The sequence below is a fragment of the Opisthorchis viverrini genome, assembly GCF_000715545.1.
Source record: "Opisthorchis viverrini unplaced genomic scaffold opera_v5_308, whole genome shotgun sequence".
Lineage (NCBI taxonomy): Eukaryota > Metazoa > Platyhelminthes > Trematoda > Opisthorchiida > Opisthorchiidae > Opisthorchis > Opisthorchis viverrini.
Genome location: NW_008751957.1, coordinates 311613 through 330764, shown reverse-complemented (window position 1 = coordinate 330764; position 19152 = coordinate 311613). Strand labels below are relative to the sequence as shown.

The window sequence follows — 19152 nt, the reverse complement described above, 5'->3', positions numbered from 1 at the left end:
CAGAAAATTTTTGTTGTGTGGGGGAAAGAGGCCGCCACACTTCAGACATCGTTCCAGCCGTAGTACAAAGTGCTCCTTGTTTGACTCACACAGCTAAACAGTAATATAAACGAGAGATTCATTTTGGATTCTCTTTAACCGTATGCAGTTTGCAAGTGAGTTCAGTTCGCTAATAACACGTGAGGGTTACAAAAGTCGATTCCTTAGCTAGCGAACGTGGTCACTTTCATGAACACGGTTTACGATGCTGAATGCTGAATAATTTTATAACATTTCTCTCAAATAACGCTTGATCCTATGAGTTTGGGATTTTCTATTTACTTAACAGACTGAGACAACAGATGGATCGCACTCGCACTGTTTTCATTTGAACGATTTTTTTCTTATTCAAGCACAACTATCAAGATTAGTCGACCCCGAGAAGAAGAAGCATTGAACACCCATTTCACTCCAATTAGAGCATTTCAGCAGTTCAGATCCATGGACTTAGAGGGATTTGAATCCCGGAAACCTTGTGTGCCTTTGATAACAACACGTTCACCTGGAAAACGTTTGGAACTGATTGAGAAGTCATTGTTTCAGAACAGCTTGGTAAACGATCGGTAGTTTTTATTTAGGCAACATTTCGCTTTTGACACAAAAGCTTCATCAGGTCAAGTAAACAGGTCACCAAATTGGCAAGGTAATAAGATAGACGGGAAACCAATCAGTATGTCTTCTCCAGATTATCAGATCATATCTTATAACCTGTCCCATTTGCTTACCTGTTCACTCGGCCTGATGAAGCTTTTGTGCCAAAAGCAAAACGTTGCCCAAATAAAAACTACTGATCGTTTATCAAGCTCTTCTGAAACACGTTCACTTGTTCATATGTGATAATTCAGGTGGATCTAAGGCGCTCTGGTGGTGTATTAGAACATTCGCCGCACATGTCAAATGCCGGCGGTTCAACCTGCTGCACTGTCAAGGAAGCGCACTGCTGATGAGAGCAAAACTTGACTTCAGCACTTCCCCCCTTTTGGTCTGGACTTGGGAGAATAATTGCACCAGGACAGGAGGGAGACTGTTCACATCAGAGTGACTTAGACGTGAATTCTACGTATGCTGCATCCACATACCTATAAAAATAGTGTTCATCAGGCTTCAGACGTCCATGGGCTACCTGACGGGGAAGCCTTGACTGGCAGGTCGACCGATCGACGCAACCAGGACAGTTCCTGGTTCGTTGTTTGAGTCATCGGCCCAGCTGATCACAGCGCCCAATCGTTTGGACCCGATTATTCGAGCATGTCCAGCTTGCGTGGTAATGGAGTTGTAGTAGCAAGCTTCCCGCACAAGTTAGGTGCCTTGAATTGAAATCCAAGTGCAGTCAAGTATACGTACTGTTGAGTGAGGAAGGGCTGAACCGAACAACTACCACGAAACAGGAGCAAACGGGCTCTGTGAATTCGAATTCTGCAAACCCCCAAATCGGCTACAAGAAAGCAATGAATTTCTCGTGTTAGTCCACGCTTGAGCTTTTTCCACTCAAAAGTTTAGCTCAAGCTTCAGTGGGTACGAAGAGGCTGATTGCATGAAAATGTTTCAGGTCCTATATTATGCAACTAAATACTACCACAAAAATATGACATTGCACAAGCCCACATGTGTCCAAGCTTCTCAGCTTTTGAAAGCTAAAACAGTTTTAAGAGTGAATCACTTTAACGTGCATGTCGACGCTTCAGTTTATGACAACCGGTGACAGTATTTCAGCGTTCGTCTTCAATTTTTTGAGCCCACAAACGCGGATTTTCTGCTGGATGTTGGGTGTTCACAGGTTGGATTTTGACAGCTGGCAGATTTCCGCCTGTTTATTCTGCCTATGCACAGAAAATCAGGAATGGTTCGGCAGTCACTCGGTAGGCGTGCTTGTGAAGTATGCAAGTAGCGAAATTCCAAAGAGGCCACCTGAGTAGATTCTAGCTAACAACTTTTTCAAAATGAATTGATGTGGCAATAATCTCTCTCTAAATGAGTCAGCAAACGATAAGGTGACCTGTGATGAATAGTCCTTCTACTTTTACTGCAGCACAGTGCAGTTGGATTTTGTCAGCGCAACCCCGGATGATACTACCGCCTTTGCAGTTTCATCCGAAAACAACCACTTGATTCTACCGCCTGTTGTCTGGTGTTTGGTGATTGTTCCGTTCAAACATCCAGCAAGTAACGATCCGATACTTAAAACGAATAGGATATCAAAACGAACAATCTGGAATTCGCCTCCCAACTGAAATGACTATTTGTTATTCTTTTACCGCAGAAATCTCTTTGAATGTGTGCTTAACGGTTGTGCCATCGCCTAGTCGAGAGAATGAAATTATCCCTAATCAATTGTCAGATTCCTGCAAACGCGGATGAGTTTATGGGGTCAACTTCCGAATTAATTTCAGATATTTCATTAAAAATACTGAGACTGTCCAACTTGAACAGGGTATGGTTTTGGCTGGACACGTTTATTTGATCATTTTGGCCTGTCTAAATAGCCTCATGCATCAGTTTGATGAACGTGATTGTTACTCTATTCACAGCTCTATTCATTATTCTCTTGTTTTAATATTCCATATGCTGTACATACACGCCAATTCGAATATATACGTGCTACTTGTTACGCTGTGCTGAATTCTGTGCTTCTAGTTCGTCCGGTTATACCGATATGCGTGCGGAACATAATTCTCACATTTAGGCGTCACGATTGGAACAGTTCATCATGCGTGCTGAAATGGAACCATTAGAAGTTAATTCAACTGCGCGTGACGTAGAGGATTATATGGTACGGAGTGATATATCGTGTCTCACAAAATCTGATGTGGATGAAAGAAACTCACGGCATAGTTTCTACATTTTGTTGGCGTGTACAGTGATCAAGAATCTAGTATATCCTGAATCTCCGATCGATATTTCTTACAATGCGTTGAAGAAAAAGGTTCTTTAACACTTCAAACCGATTAGTTTCGTAGCAGCCGAAAGAGTCGGGCTCAATATGTTGACCCGCTCCCATTCTCAGTCGTTTCGTGATTTCGTATTGCAGCTGCAGACACAGGCAGCCAAATGTGACTACGGTGCCCAATTGGAAGACCAACTGTGTGATAGACTCTTTGCTGGCATTCAACTGCCCGAATTACAGCAGAAGCTGCTGCTCTGTCCGGATAAGAAATTTCAAACTATTCAGAAAATGTGTGAGCAGTATGAAGATGTGAAGCATGTAACGAATATTGAGGAAACAGTCTAGTTAAATTATTCTAAAAGAAATAATTCAAGGATGCAGACGAACAACAAATTCAAAACTCGAACAGATTCTCGTGCCCCAAATCCATCAACACGTCACTTCACAGGTCGTAACTCTAATTTGTTGGTTCAAAAATTTGGGGAATGTGAATCTTGTGGACGGAAGCGTTCCAAATATTCATGCCGTCACAGACAAGCGAAGTGTTTTATCTGCGGTAAAACAGGACACATTCAACCTCTCTGTAAGTCCAAGAAAGTGTGTCACTTAACTTCTGACCCAAATACTGAAGTGAAACCACTATCTGAAGATATCTCTACTCTTCCTCTGTCTGTTTTGTCCCAAAATTCGTCACATATTTTTAAAACGTTGATATCCGCTTCTGGTCAAAAGCATGACTTTATTGTTGATACTGGTAGTGTTGAGTCCATGATTCCACAATCAGATCTAACTGCATTCTACCCCAGTGCCGTGATAGTGCCTACAGATGTTATTATTCGCGGTATCACTGAACATTCTGTACCTCTATTTGGTAGTTGCACGATTCCTGTGAGATTACATTAAGGTACTTCTATCGATTGTAATTTTTTGTTTCCAACCTCGGGACCATCTATTTTCGGAATCAAAGTTCTGCACTCACTGCAAACCAGTATCACCTTACCGACTTCTGTGAATGAGAATGAACTCAAACAACTGATTCTCAGATGTTCTGAGGCTACAGCTGGCATGGAAATACCCAAGGTGAGACTCGAAGTTACAGGAGATCCTATATTTCTTGAGAGACGAATTATTCCATTTGGCTTACAGCAACCCGTTCATCAAGCATTAAATTCAGTGTGTGCGAAAGGAATACTGACTCCCATCGAATCATCGAATTGGGCAACTCCGACGGTTACCCCAATAAAAGCTGATGGTTTTACTCCGAGCATTTGTGGAGACTACTAGCTAACGCTAAATATGCGGTTACTACGACGTACATGCACCATGGAAGAGCCCGAAGATGTACTTTATCGTTTATTTGGTGCCTTTACTTTCCAAAATTGATCAAATACCACTGGACGTAGCCTCTGGTAATCTTACCGTTACCAACACACCTTTAGGGTTATTCCGATATAATTTCCTTCTTTTTCGTCTGAATGTTTCACCAGCTGTATTTCAAAACGTTATGAATACTATTGCAAAAGATTTAAAGGGTTTTGAGAAGTACCGAGATGACGTCATTGTGCACGCTGCTGACAAAGCTACCCATGGTATGCGTCTGCTGTCTTTACGAAAGCGTCTTTCTGAGTTCAGTGTAACCATTTAGCCTGACAAATGCACTTTTGGTGTTCCATCTTTTTCATGCCTTGGCTATATTGTGAATGGTATCGGTTTTAAACCCGGTAAAGACCATCTATCTCCTTTAGTAAACGCGCCATCACCAGCGTTCAGTTCCGGGAGCACTCAAGTATTGCTCTCGTTTTATTCTTAATTTTTCTAAGCATGCAAGTTGCCTGTTTGATGTCATATTTGTTGATCAATTTTCTTGGTCCTATAACCATGAAAAGACGTTGCCTATACTGCTTGGTTATCTTCAGACTTCAGCTGTTTTGAAGCCATTTTCCGCCAAACATCATTCGAACATCATTACTGATGCTTCCCCCACTGGAATGGAAGCAATCCATGAACAGTTTGATGGACGGGTGATCTGCATTTCCCGTCGACTTTCGAAAACCGGACATGGATATTCTCTGATTAAACAAGAAGCACTTTCGGTATATTGGGCTGTCAAACGGCTTCATAAATATCTTTTTGGATGAAACTTTACCACTGAGGCTTTGAAGTTCTTGTATCATCCAACAAAGTCTCTGGCGAAGTCATCTGCCTCGATGGTGGATTATTGCACTGAGTTCGTATACCTACCCAATTGTTCATCGTAGTGCGAAAATGATTTCCTATGCAGATTTCTTGTCAAGAATTCCATCATGCGAGTCTAATTCAAACAATTCAGTTTGTTTATTGATTCAACCATTACCAGTCAAGCGGCATGCGCTTGTTACTGATACTAAAAGATATTTTGCTCCCATTCTTTCGGCACTGCGACGTGACCGGACGCAGCAAGAGTGACGCCGATTTCCCGCTTTTTACTGTCGCTGAGAAAGCTTGTCTATTACTCTGGATGGTTTGTTGTGTTTTGAGGATAGAGCTACCATTCAACCGGCTCCGTGAGCGACTGTTCTTGCATATCTGAACTCTGGTCATCTTGGTGTTTATAAAATGAAATGTTTTGCACGCTCGTCATGCTGGTAGCCAGAACTGAATGCTGATATCAAGCACACTGCGAAGAATTGTGTTAAATGTGCACATAGAATTCATAACAAGTCTTCACAGTGGTATTTGTGGTTAGCTACATGTGAAACATTTCAACGAGTTCATGCCGACTACTGTGGTCCTTTTCTCGGGAAATGCTATGCTTTAATTGCTATTGACGCATATTCACGTTGGCCTGAAGTTTTCATAACTACGTCCCCAAGTGCCGAATTTACACAGCAAGCATTGAAAAAAGCATTCAGCCATGAATGTGTTTTGGTCACTGACAGCGGCACACACTTCACTGCAAAATTCCTCGAGGAATGGTTAGAAGGTCTTGGATATCGACATCTGTTTACTTCTCCACGACACCCCAGTCAAACGGACTTGCTGAGAATTCTGTCCGAACACTGATATGTGCCATTTTATCCTCCTTTACTGCTTTTGTGGAATTGGACCATGGGATTGCTAATTTTCTAATGCAATACAGGAATCCCGTTCATTCCGTTAGTGGGATGAGTCCCGCGCTTTTATTTAGATCTCGTTCGTTGCGTACAAGTCTTGACTGTGCCAAAACGGCTGATGTTACATTTTTCAAGGGTAATGAATTATGACCTGCTACAGGAATAGTACATTCATCAAATGGCAAACGGACGGTCATGATTCTCGATTTGGATGACCTCTCTTGTCATCGGAGACATTGATTAGGTGGAGTTCAATACCAGAGGTCAGTCTGTTAACGGCACTCCTGCTGTGTCGAATACTAACGAGTCCTTTGTGGATGATCTTATGGTATGCGAACAAAACGTGTTTGAAGAATCTAAGGTTTCCATTCCGAGAGGATCCGAAAGATTGGAATCAAGACCACCACTGGACTATAAACACCCACATGCTCATTCAAGGTGTACCGGATGTAATGAACATGATTGATACTCTATTCATTGCTCTATTTATTATCTTCTTGTTTCAATATTCCATATGCTGTACATATTCGCCAATTCGAATACATACGTGCTACTTGTTATGCCTTGCTTAATTCTTGATCTCTAGTTAGTCTAGTTATACCGATATACGTACGAAACTTAATTCTCACAATCAGCTAACACTATGATGGCATAATCATCAAGCTTATGTTGAGTTTCGTCCAAGCAAGTGGAAACTGCATCACAAGGCTGGAGATTTTCTTGAGTATTCTAAATCTCTAACTTCCGATCGTTATTGTTAAACGTTGGAAGCCGCATTAAATCGAAAGCACTAAGCCGCCTAACCTGATCTACATGAAAGGTGTTCTGTTCCTTTGAACACAGCATCGAAAGATAGTTTGAACATTCAGCTTGTACCCTAGTTCCACCGAAATGATAACACGAAAGTTCTGTTTCGGATAGTCGGAATTCTGGAGGATATCAACTCATCATCTTGCAACGGAACCTACCAACACCAATTTCTGGTGTGCGAACTTGCGAAGTGTTGCTAGCCCCATGTTAGTCTTTGATATTGTGGCACAAACCATGTTTATTGGCATATTCCACGCAGTACGTCAACATAAGATCATGCACTGATGTAGACGTTAATCAAGGTATGCGTCACCCTAATCGCGTGCCTTCTGCGTGGAGCTACCACAGTCTACACTATTGTGTGTGGCTTGTGAGTGCGTGGGTGACTTATGAGCGGCATTGATGGGTAGAGAACAGTTAAACTGAAGGCTATCAGGCGTAGACAGGTTGTATGGTCATGCACTCAGCTGCCTTAGCAGTTGAAGACCTCAGATTAGACGACTCGTGGAAAGAACGTTTATTGTCATCTGACGACCACCACTGAGGATACTTCCCTGAATAATGCATCATGTGCTGCCGGTTAAAAAGGTTGAGCGATGTGTTAGGCGTGTCAAGTTATCGCCTGTCGAGATTAGCGCTGTTTTCTGTGGTTAATTTGGAGTGGCGGAAATCTAGAGGCAGACAGAAAGTGGCATGGTAGAAGGGAATTAGGGGAAAAGTTTCGGTGCTGCTGGTGTGGTTCGCCTTCCAGGATGGAATTCACCCGACCGTCCCTGTGCTTGGCTGAAGACACTGGACGATATCGTGGCTAACTTACGTCATTAGCTTCAATGATGTCAGTTTCTATTCAAATCATCTGACTGGAGGACCGGTGTTCTCATCTAGTACAACTACTACTTTTGATGATGACGGTAGTGATCAGTTTTTTCTTTTATTAATTTCAATAATAATAATGATTGTGGTAAAGGTGCTGATAATGATCATGGTAATGATAATGATGTGGATGAGGAGAATGATTAGGATGTTGCCGATTCTGTTAGCAGTCATGATGAAGTTGATGAAGATGCCGATGAACATTTTGAAGTACACGACAATTCTAGTGATAATGATAACGATGACAAGGGACACCCAAACACAAGGACTTTTCGTTGTTTCTCCACCTTAGTTATAGTTAAATATTTGATCTGTGTGTCTTTTCCCGTAACACGCAAGATGCTCATATCCTCTGAAGACTTCTTTTCCCCAACACATCGACCAATGAGATCCGGTGGTTCTTCTGTCTAATTGTAAGTCTGATGCCGTCAAATGTGGAAATGTTTATTTTATGCACATTCTACACTAAATTTCGTATCACTTTGATGAAATTATCGCTTATAGTTGTTTAGGATGGAGGAAAGTTGCAAAGAATCAGTGAATGTAAGTAGTGGATTTTTGCACTTGCTACCCCAGGATTGCTGACTGCAGCACCAAGGTCGCCTTCACACGTTAAGTTTAGTTCGCACAACACAGCAAATTGAGTACGGGACAAATTTTTTGATTAACCATTCAATAAGCCTCTTACTGAACGCTGAAAGTGTCCGGAAAATCGAGGAGAACACTCCTTATAGGGCAACAACCGGTGACCCTAATTAGTTTGCTAGAAGCAAATATGGGAGATTATAAATATTCAGAAAGTTTTACCTGCGGAACATACGATTTATTTGCTGGCCAGTACATTGATTTTCTGAAAAAGGTTTTGCCAGCAGACTGTGCTTGAAGTTCGTTGCGCACCGGTGGACTCAGCATGGATAAACTCCTTGCGGATTATTTCCATTGTACTCTCATATTTTCAGTGTAAAAAGAGTAACGGGTGCCACAGTAATATATTTACTTCTAATAACTTTCTGAGCATTGCAAAGAAAAATCATGGAGGCCCTGTTGTTTATGAAGTTCTAGACACAAAAAACCGGTGGTCTCAGAGTAAAATGACTGAGATTTTGGGAAGCGTGTACATTCACTAACTACTAACAAACTCATTTACTTGAAGAAATGCAGTTTCAACTGAAAGCTATGAAAATTATCTGAGCTCTGGTGGAATCACCCTTCTGAAAGAAAGATTACTGGCTGACACACAAGGAAATTTGGCCTAATTATTAGCTCCTAACTAAGGTTTTCTTCATCGGGTGGGAAAATCGTGGACTTCCTGGCCTGTGATTGGCCAATAATTTGTTGTTCCCGGTATACTCAGTTCGAAGTGCCACCTGCATCTTTGTCACGATAACAACAACTGAATGAAAAATACTAATGGCCTTTTCAGGCAAGAATTAATTCACAACTATCTCTCGGTCAACTATTTTTCAGAAACTATTTGGACATAGTAATTTTTCAAACAAACAAAGTTATGGTGTAAAGATCACGTGGTTGATGACTACCCCCTTAGGATGAGTTTTTCATGAGCGTCCTCTACTCTGTGATCAGGTAGCCATGATCTAGGTACTAAACTACTTGAGATGAACGCACAGGAACTGCATTCAGAAGAAAATAGAGAAATATTGTGCTCTAATAATAAGTATGGTAATGAGTGGATCACAGCTCCATAGAACGCCTATCATTTCGGGTTACCGCGATGTGTAAATTTTGAAGGAACAGTCCGAAATGTAGTAAACCATGCCTCTATGAATGGTGTGTCTCGAATAAGATCCCGGTATAGTTGCATTGGCTGACTGAATTTACACAACTTACCATATGTTGGACGCCACAAAATCACCTCAGTACTAAAGCCGTCTTATAGGGTTCGTTCAGCGATCGCGTCAAGTTTCGATTGGCAGATTATCCTTACTCGAACACAACAGTGAAATTCAGGGCGTCTGTGCATTACTATCACTCAGAAGTAGCGTATGGTGGTAACACCTTGAACTATTTACAAATATCGCTTTGTTTCTAGTACAAGAACAGGTCAAAAACATGGAGAACTACAGCGACTATCAGTTAGCTATTCCAATATGCGCTTCGCTTCGGCATTTCACTTTACGGTATCCAGCTAATGAGTTTGTATACTGGTTAGTAGTAAAACCGATGACAACCACAAAATCTGAATAACTGATAACCTTTCTGAAGCACAGATGATCTGTACCATCTAGAATATAATGTTGACTGACGAAATGAGCTTCGGTGACACCCTGTGTTGTCTCCAGAACTACTACAAATCTCTCCATTTATAGTTCCACATTCATTGGTAGCTGTGTGACGGAGGTCATGGGTTTCGTTGCCGTCAATAAATGACGAGTGCTCCTAACCAAGATGTTACGAAAATAACCGTGATATAACACACCAGAATTAGGTTGTTGCCTGTGCAAAAGTGATGCTAGCGTGTCAGCACTAACGTGATCTTTTAAAGTGAAGTATACGTGCACCGACCTGCGCGAACGACTAGTTTTACGGTGGTAGGCCAGTGAATTGAACTGTTCGGAAAATTTTTTGGTAATCTAGCGGTATGATTCAACATAATGTACGCGGTTTTCTGTGATTACTTTTTCCGCTGATATCAGACACGAAACTAACGCGGTTAAAAGCTCTCAGAGGCCTGTGAAAAACCACGCCCTTCATTAAACCCACTAGTAGTACGGATGTCAAACCTAGTAGCACCCTTTCGTTCTGTAGTAAACAGGCTTATTTCGCTGTCACTGACTTCAATTGCAAGAGTGTCATACTGACAATGATACATTCAGTTAACACCATCTCTTATCCCAAAAATGAAATTTTAGTTGCCTTCACTGGATTGTAGGAGGTTTGAACGCCATTTTTGGGCAGCTAAATGGCGACACAAAAAAGCGATGAAAACGTGAATATTTCTTGTTTTAGTCCGGATCACACAATGTCGAAAGGCGGTTGTTAGTTGTTTTTCAATGGCAATGAGCGAGTTAGTTACATAAAAAACATGGACAAATAAAGACGTGGCATTTTGTGGACATCCGCTGGTAAATTTTGTTTTCCTGGAAAGTTCACATCATGTCTTAAAGAAAAAGATATTGATATGATATTGTTATATCTGCTGATTCGTCGACCTGTGGTATTTGCTGCTGACCCGCTCCAGTGCCTAGTGTCGGAGAGAAAAAGGCTCGCGGAAGGGAACACAATAGCTATATTCCAACAAAGTGGTTGCGAGAGCGCGAGTGCGAAAAGTACAACGGACTCAAGCTTTTTATTAGAAGGACACTGTCTGGACTTCGTCCAATGCTGACGCACGTGGTCTGGCTTTAGTGCGAGGCAGCGACGTGCTGCATATTGCGGAGGCGTTGTCTGTCCTTGATCAACGCTGACTCGCGCTGTCTGGGTTTGATGCAAGGCTGTGACGCGCTGCATATTGAGGGGGCGTTGTCTGTCTGGTCAACACCCAGCGGAGCTGAGTCGCCGTAGGTTCCGGGCATTCAGTGGTTGCTTTCAGGAAGCTGACCTTCCTGATAGATATGTCGAGTTTGGTTGGATTTTTCGGCTCACAAACCGTGGATCGGATTTCATTCTCTTCACCAAAGAGAATAAAAAATGAGGGCTGTTTATTGGAGGTGATAGCCAGTTCAATTTGTTGACGACGAATGGTTCTGTTTGTTCAGTGAAGCAGAGAGTGACAGCCACACTGTGGAGGCGATAGCTTTGATGCAAGTCTACATCCGGTTACGTTACACAGCCATGTTTGTCAGGATGACTTTCCATTGGTTTGTATCTTCCCGCGGTCCCCATCCGAGAAGGTGGCATTTACCAACTCCACTGAGTTGACTTCGTTACCAGGTCATAGACTGACCGTCTCCGGACCGATTTCATCTGGAAAAAGGCCTGTCGAAAATGGCTCTGCGAGGCAAACGGTCCTGTGAGATATGAAGCAAACGGCCTAACCGGCCTAGCCTGTGAAGTGTGACCACCGGAGTGGATATCCCGAAAACTAACTGGTGCACCATAGCAATACTGATCTAAAGTTCCCATCAAACCTAAACCACTCTTTGGAGACACCAATGGTTAAACACACAGATCTTCCGAGGGTCTTCCACAAGAAGCTGCCGCGTATCGGAGCTATAAATTGGGACAAATCAGACCGCGATGATGTACCTTCCTCCAATAAGAGCCAAGCTGATATCACTTCGGCGCCAGAAATGTCGGAAGTTAGCAAATGCTACCTTAGCCTTCCCGATTTGGGAAACGGTTTAATCCTTCTACTCACCCAAGGCTGCAGCAGCACTCTACACTTTGATGGTGCCAGGAGAATGCCGAACTGTTTAGCTGAATTATTTGATTTATTGAAAATAGTTTGCATTTCTTACCGGTGTGATCCATGACTAGCATAATTGTTGGCGTGCTCATTGTTTTCGAGCGAAATCCCCAGTAGTATCTCGATACCCGAGGTTTAAGGGCAAGTGAAGAAGACTTAAACAGCATATCGGTTACGAAGTCATAGAGAAAGGGCGACGAGGGACATCGCTTGACGCAAGTGGATCAGGTAAAATCAGGAGATAATCTGTCGTGGCTATGCACGCATCCACGGGAGAAGGCATATAAATACTTTCTGAGACAATTTAGAAGGAACACCTTTCATCGGCAAATAATCCTACGGTGTCTGAGAATCAATTAAATCAGAAGCAGGTATGAGGTCTGGAAAAACAACCCGTGTTGGTCGTCGAAAAGTGTGGTGCACCTTCAACACTTGCCGCAAAGTAACGATGGGGTCAGTTTAGCTCTGGCTAGAAGGAAACTCCGATGATTTTAGCGAATCTAAACTGGCCGATGACGGATCAATCTGTGTTGGATCAATCGGAGAACACCTTGAAAGCTGCGACCACTAGGCTGATGCCCGATGGTTTTGCAGTCCTACTGAACACTGGAATCACCGTTATCCATTTTGTTGGAGTTTTACCTCATTAAAGACATTTCGGAGCACGATCACTAGCGACTCTGTAGTGAGCGCTAAACCCGAATCGGCGTCAAAGATGGGCTTCTTCAAGACTTACTGAGCCAACTTGAGCACTCATATCACCGACCACAACCATAATATCTCGCTAACCGGAGTAGCCGTAAAAAATCATCATGGGAGGTGTCCTCGGCGTCAAAGCTGCCGCCTATCGGGGCCTATACTGACACAACAAACATCGTTGATTACATCGGGATACACTCATATTGATTGAACCAGTCAACCTGACAACGCAAAGACGACTATTTATTGGAATCTAGTCCAGTTAGGCGCATTCGGCCGTGGGACCAAGCACAACTCTCACGCCGTAGATACCACGGGCCATTGCATTAGAATCGCCAGACTACTGAAGAGTAAAGTGCAAGGAATCTGGGTTTATCTCGAGTGATTGAGTCTTGTATGCGCGTTTCAGAGACGTAACTTATATTGATCGGAATCGAGAACAAGGTATGAACAAGAGTTATCTGTTTAACAAGTTGGCACGGAGTAGGGACGTTGAAAGCAGAAATGTGGGACAGGTGCTCTGAATTAAACAATCGGTTATCTAATTTATTTATATGTATCTATTTTTATTAAATACTGGACGGAAGCTTAAATGCAGAGCAGTGATTAAATAACTATCGGATAAGTGAATCAGAAGGACTGTGGTGAGGGAGGTGTAGGAAGAGTTGTAAGGGCTAATGATAATTCCCGGTCACCCAGGCGGAAGAATGGGATTTGGTTAAGGTATCTCACCCTGAGACTCGACTCACAAATCTTTGACCCACACACCAGTAGAAACAGTTAGGTTTTTTCCGAGGCTTGAGACTCAAACGTCAGAGCAGTAAGAGAGCGGTGGTTTGTGCTTTCTTGAGGAACCTGGAGCCTATGACTCTATAGACAAACCCGGGCCACTGTGGGGGCTGGCCTGGCACGAGGGTGCAGGACACATGGCATAACTGTCTGACTTAATGAGGCTGTGCACAGCAGGTGCCCTCTAAACACTATCAGCCTCTGGTTTTAAAAGTACTGAATAATATGTCGGTGATCACGGTCAACCGTTGGACAAATGGATTGTGTAGCATTTAGGGCTGACCTTTTCTGACCTGTTCTTCCTCGGGGGAACGCATCTCGCTGCTTCCTCAAATATGGATGTGTTGGTCGCCTGAGTGAAACAGCTTACTGCTCTCGCACTCCTATCACAAAGGACACCATGACTTTACCTCCAGACGGCCTCGTAATACAATTTCTTGTAGTACGGAGACTCACCGTTCTTCGTTGGGCTGCTCCCCGTCGGCCTTCCTGACGTGGTTCAACTTTGAGGAACTGAGTTCCGGTCAATATAGCCCGCAGGATTATTGCAACATAGACGCCCGACCAACGTGTTAAGATGACAGCTTTCGGTCGAGATATGGTACGGAATGGGAAGTACATCAGGTCAGTTCCAGTTATCTGTGTTTTCCACTATTCGAAATCGTGTATGGTTCTCTATGTATGCAGTATCGCACTAGGACCATGCGATAGAACCGTAGGACCACCTAATTTCTCATGGTAACCTCTACCCCGGTGAGTGTAATTAAGACGTGTTCAGCCAGAATTTTATCAGATCTCCAGTGTAGAATTTACAATCGAAGCCTCTCATTGGGTTCAAACAATTCTTGGAACAAATCCATAGCTGTCTCTTGTCGGAAAAGAGTTTGATTATATTCCACAGCGTTTCCCTCTCAAAAACCTAATGATTCATTTCTTTCTACTTCTGATGAGTGTGTGGATAATCTTCTAACATTCTCCTTGTTTTTTTTTCAAGGCAAACATTAGCTGGGTTATGGATAACACACTTTGGCATGTTTGAGACCCTACCAGTCAGAATTCACTAGGTAGCGTTACGTACACAGAAATAGTTTTATAATCTGAACTATAAATTTCTCACTGGTATTTGGCATGTCAGAGGAGTGACTTTATTTACGTCAAAGAAATCATAACATTACTGGTCAGTGTTACGGATAGATACAAAAATAGTATGGTCTTGTGGTGATATAAACAGATATGTACTACGGAACATTGATTAATTCACACATCAGTCATGCGTCTGATTACTAGGAGGAGAGTGGTAACGGAGAAAAAGCTAGAGAAACGCAACGAATATCCCAGCCATGAAGGGCACAGAAGTTACTGATTCGCATTCGAAAAGTCGCAGCTCATACGGCACTCTCGAACTGGCTTTCTTGTGTAAATAACGTCGTTGATTTTAACTTGGCCATTTTTAGTATAGGGAGCAGTGTTTGAATAAAGTATTGAAGTCTCTTGAGAATTTTCATCTATCTTTTTCAGCTATCCCAAAACCTGTAAATAGAGCTTCTCCCGTCAAAAAGGGTACTGGTTATAATATCTATCCTCTCATAAACGGGTTGGTGCTATATTTCAAAAATATTGTTTAATTGTGTTGAGTCAGTATGGTTTTCTGTTCGAACGATGACTACACTCCTCTTTGTGGAGTTTGGATTTTCTCTGAAATGAAGATAGTACTCATCAGGTTTTCCCTGCTCTCCGTGACCAGCCTTCGTTGTACTAGAGGACGGGTGAAATACTTAGCAAATCCGAGCATGGCATGCATTTTCGTAATTCCCTACTGTCCATTAAGTGGTTTGTTCCGTGTCAAAGTCATTTACGCTTCCAGACGATCAGTGTCATTCATTCGCGGCTTTCTTCTTTTTCCGCGTGCTAAACCGTCTGGTTGAATTGCAACTATGCCTAAAGGAATGTAAAGATGACAAGCCAAACTGATTTGCAAATTACTCTCGCATCGGTGAAGGGACCGCCTAATATGCTTTTCATGGTAATGGTTTCCATCAATTAATAAGTAGTAATCTATGCCAAGAGAATGCAAATCCGGCTTGTATGAGTATAGAGCAAAAACATTTCTCTGTCACAGATTAACCCGAATCTCATTTTACACCATAGACTGACCCTACAGCGGCTGAGGATGTGCAATTTCCCATCCAGACAATCAGTGGAGTGGAATGTATCATGGCCGGCTCAAATCTCCGAGTTAAGTATTGCTGCATAGTGATGAAAAGTTTTCCGATCCGCGTGGAAGTATTCACGAACGATGATGGAAGAAAAAAATCCACAAAAACCGGCCATTTAAAATGAACCAAAAATACCAAGCTAACAGGATACGAACACCAAAAGACGATCTCCGCATCTAAATCAGCCATCATTATGCTCCTTCATTCAAGTTCGTTCTGTTGTCTCCCTACGGCCTTATATCACTTCTCCCTGATGGACTATGCCATTCAACTTCCACAAGTTTATCACTTGTTACTGCATTATGGGGACCGCCTAATCCCCACTGCGCCTGGTTATAGATGCTGCAAGATATGTCTGCCAATCGATGTCAGTGGTGTATGTCAAACCATCGTTTGCGGAAGAGAGTTCTGTTTTCCACGTCCAACTTGAGTGGCGGAAACAGAGAGATGTCCAACCCTTGACCTGGCAGAGGGGTGTGAGGGGATTAGGAAGCGTTTGGGTGCTGTCAGTGCTACTTGACTTCCAGGATGGGGACCGCGTGACCCTCACCTGTACCCGGTTGGAGACGCTGCAAGATATGATTGCCAACGGATGTCAGTGGTGTGATTGTTTCCACTTTATACCCAGATTGCTCGAATGAGTGTCTGGAGGTGTAGATACTTCGGGATGATTGCATTAATCTAGCACTAAGTTGTTTCGCCGTCTACTTTTATTCTTTTTTTTACAATAAGGCTTTCAAATAAATCATGGCTGTACGGCAGTAAAGCATTGGTGCCGAACAGTGATTTCATAATGTCTATGATAATGATGATGATGATATGGCCGTCTGAGTCAAAAGTGGCAGGCTGTCTTTACCAGCTGACACCATGTATCTTAAGAATGACGGTCACATCCAGATCAGCTAGCTCCAAGGAAGTGAAGTTATCTTTGAAGCCGAGTTACTCTTCCTCTCCCCAAACGTTGCACTGTGCTACAGCTGGGCTTGTTCCCAATAAGAAAGCACGACTAGTACATTCTACTAAGGTTTATCCATCAAAACTTAGGCACATGATTAATTTACTGTACAACATATATCAGCTATATACGAGGATCATAACTTTCTGTCGACTAAATGGAAACGACTGTTTTTCGGATCTAAAACAAGTATGGATATCTTTATCCTATTTGTCTTGTTCACTGTTGTACAGAATTTGAGGCACGTTTCCCGTTTTTTGCAAATGCACACCGACCAACTGGTCATAAAACCATCCGAGAGAAGTTATTTCCACCTTGGGGCTTGTTGTAAGCAAAACGCTCTTCGTTCTTGTTTCACTGTTCTACTGACTCGAATGAACTGCTGTTTTTTGGACACAAAACAGAATGACACAAAACGAACATTGACCATTATCACGCAAAATTCAGACGTGACCTAGCAGCGCTACCGATTCCTCCGAGATCGTATGAGTCGTCTACTAGACGATCTAATTGCAATTTGTTATGCTACTCCACACCAATTGTGGTGTTTTTTGGTAATATGTTAGTGCGATGTGCCAACAAATAAGATGTTCTTGGTCAGAGACAAGTGGAAGAATTCACGTAAACCTGATGGCACCATTAGATTTTAACTTTATATATATATATATATAGATATATATATATTCCCATGCATATACATATCCTATGACAGAGTTATCTCGCTTTCGCAGTGCTTGGGGTGATATAGTGATTGTTTGGGACAAGCTGAGTGGAAACCAGTTTGTGACAGTGTAGCTACATAAGAGAAGCCAGAAGGAAGAGGCCCCATGAAGAGCGGCGAGTCCATGTGTCACACGTTTTTTAGCGAGGAGATTTATGACGTCGTTTTGTCAGGGATGCAAAGGGGCTGTGGTGTTTCGCTTAGGGGACAACCATCTCCATAATTATGAAGAAGTCATTCAGATTTCTGTCGAGGAAGGATAGGCGGGAAAATGTTAGTCCTTGATGCTGCACACTCTGGAAGTCTGGAGGCTTACGTCGACTGCATGCCTTACTTCTTGTGTCCTGGAATCGGTTAAATTCCCCACCACCTTGTGAATCAAACTTTGCGGTCGAAAGCTTGGGGCGGGATTCCCAAACGTACTCCCTATTTTCAACATATTGCAAAGACCGTAGAAGGCAAACGCGACTTCAAAAACTGAGAGTCTGGAAGGTGAGAACTGTTGTGGATGAGAATCAACGAACATTGATAATGTATCATTCATACTCTCACTACCAAATTCGTGATTCACTATGGGACGGGCATCGCTTGTCACCCGGACTCTTCCAAAAGGTGGACACGAAGACCTAGTAGACTATTTGTTCTGCGGCTAGCAGAGATCTCTAATATACTTATGATAAAGTGGTGCGTCAAACTAACTGCAGTACAGTTCGTGCCAATGTACGTGCCGTACTCAGAAATCTGATGAGTCATGAACCAAGAAGGAGTCTACTCAAGTTGAATGTAAAAGAAATTAAGAGTCAGGAAGCAGCATAGAGATTTCGCGAACCTAGAACACAAATGCTAGTGGCTCACCGAGTGAGAAATGTGCCGGAGAGTTAGCTAGCTCGAATAGGAACATACATCCGAACAAATACTGTGAACACAATCTGAATAAGGCAAGAAAGGGTGGGCAATATTGTGGTGAGATAGGCTCGTTTATATACACCTTGGTTAAGGAGAAGCATCTGAATTTTGTCAAAACGATCTGAGGCCCGATGAATATGGCGGCCCGAAAGCAACTGGGGGACACCAAATCCAACCTGTCGAAACACGTGCGGAAAGCGAAGGATGTGAATGGCCACAAATGTGTGCTGCTTGAAGCCGTCAACAAAGCTTACTCTGGATAAAGACTAATCTATGGACTGAAGGTTATTCTCTCCAGATGATAGAAAGCGAGCAAACTGGCCGCAAATTTAACAAACATGACAGAATTTCGTCGACTTGGAAACACCACTTTCCAACACATAATCATCCAGAAGGTTAGAGCTATACAGCCCGCACAAGACAACCTAAAATGAAGATCTACTTGGTTGACCTACCTATAGCTGATACTGACAAGCCAACTACAAAGTGGAAATCTAGTAAAAAAATTGGACCACTTGCTTGCGGAACTGGTGAATCTGGAGGATCGCCATTGAAGAACGAACCTTTCTAGCCCTTACGCATAATTTGTGAGACGATGGAAATTCCGCAAGACTTCAAGAAATCGCTGATAAATCCTCTCTACAAGTGGTATATATATGCATGCTATTTTATTACCACACCAACGGGGAACATCTTATGCGGATAAGCCACCCACGACTTTCTCTGTGGTGAGCACCAATTTGTAAAAATATGCAACACCCAGCTACATGTTTCTTGAAACGCTGATTCCAAAATTCAGGTG

General features: G+C 42.7%; 1 protein-coding gene across 1 annotated transcript in view; it reads left to right on the top strand.

Annotated features, from left to right (window-relative positions):
* Positions 1-4427: 4427 nt before the first annotated feature.
* The window catches only part of T265_09721 (hypothetical protein), a gene marked incomplete at both ends in the record, with an annotated part of 35969 nt that continues 21244 nt past the window's right edge, over positions 4428-19152 (top strand). Inside the window, one exon of the mRNA XM_009175884.1 lies at positions 4428-4512. Coding sequence (XP_009174148.1) covers positions 4428-4512 — 85 coding nt within the window. The remainder of the gene's footprint in view (positions 4513-19152) is intronic.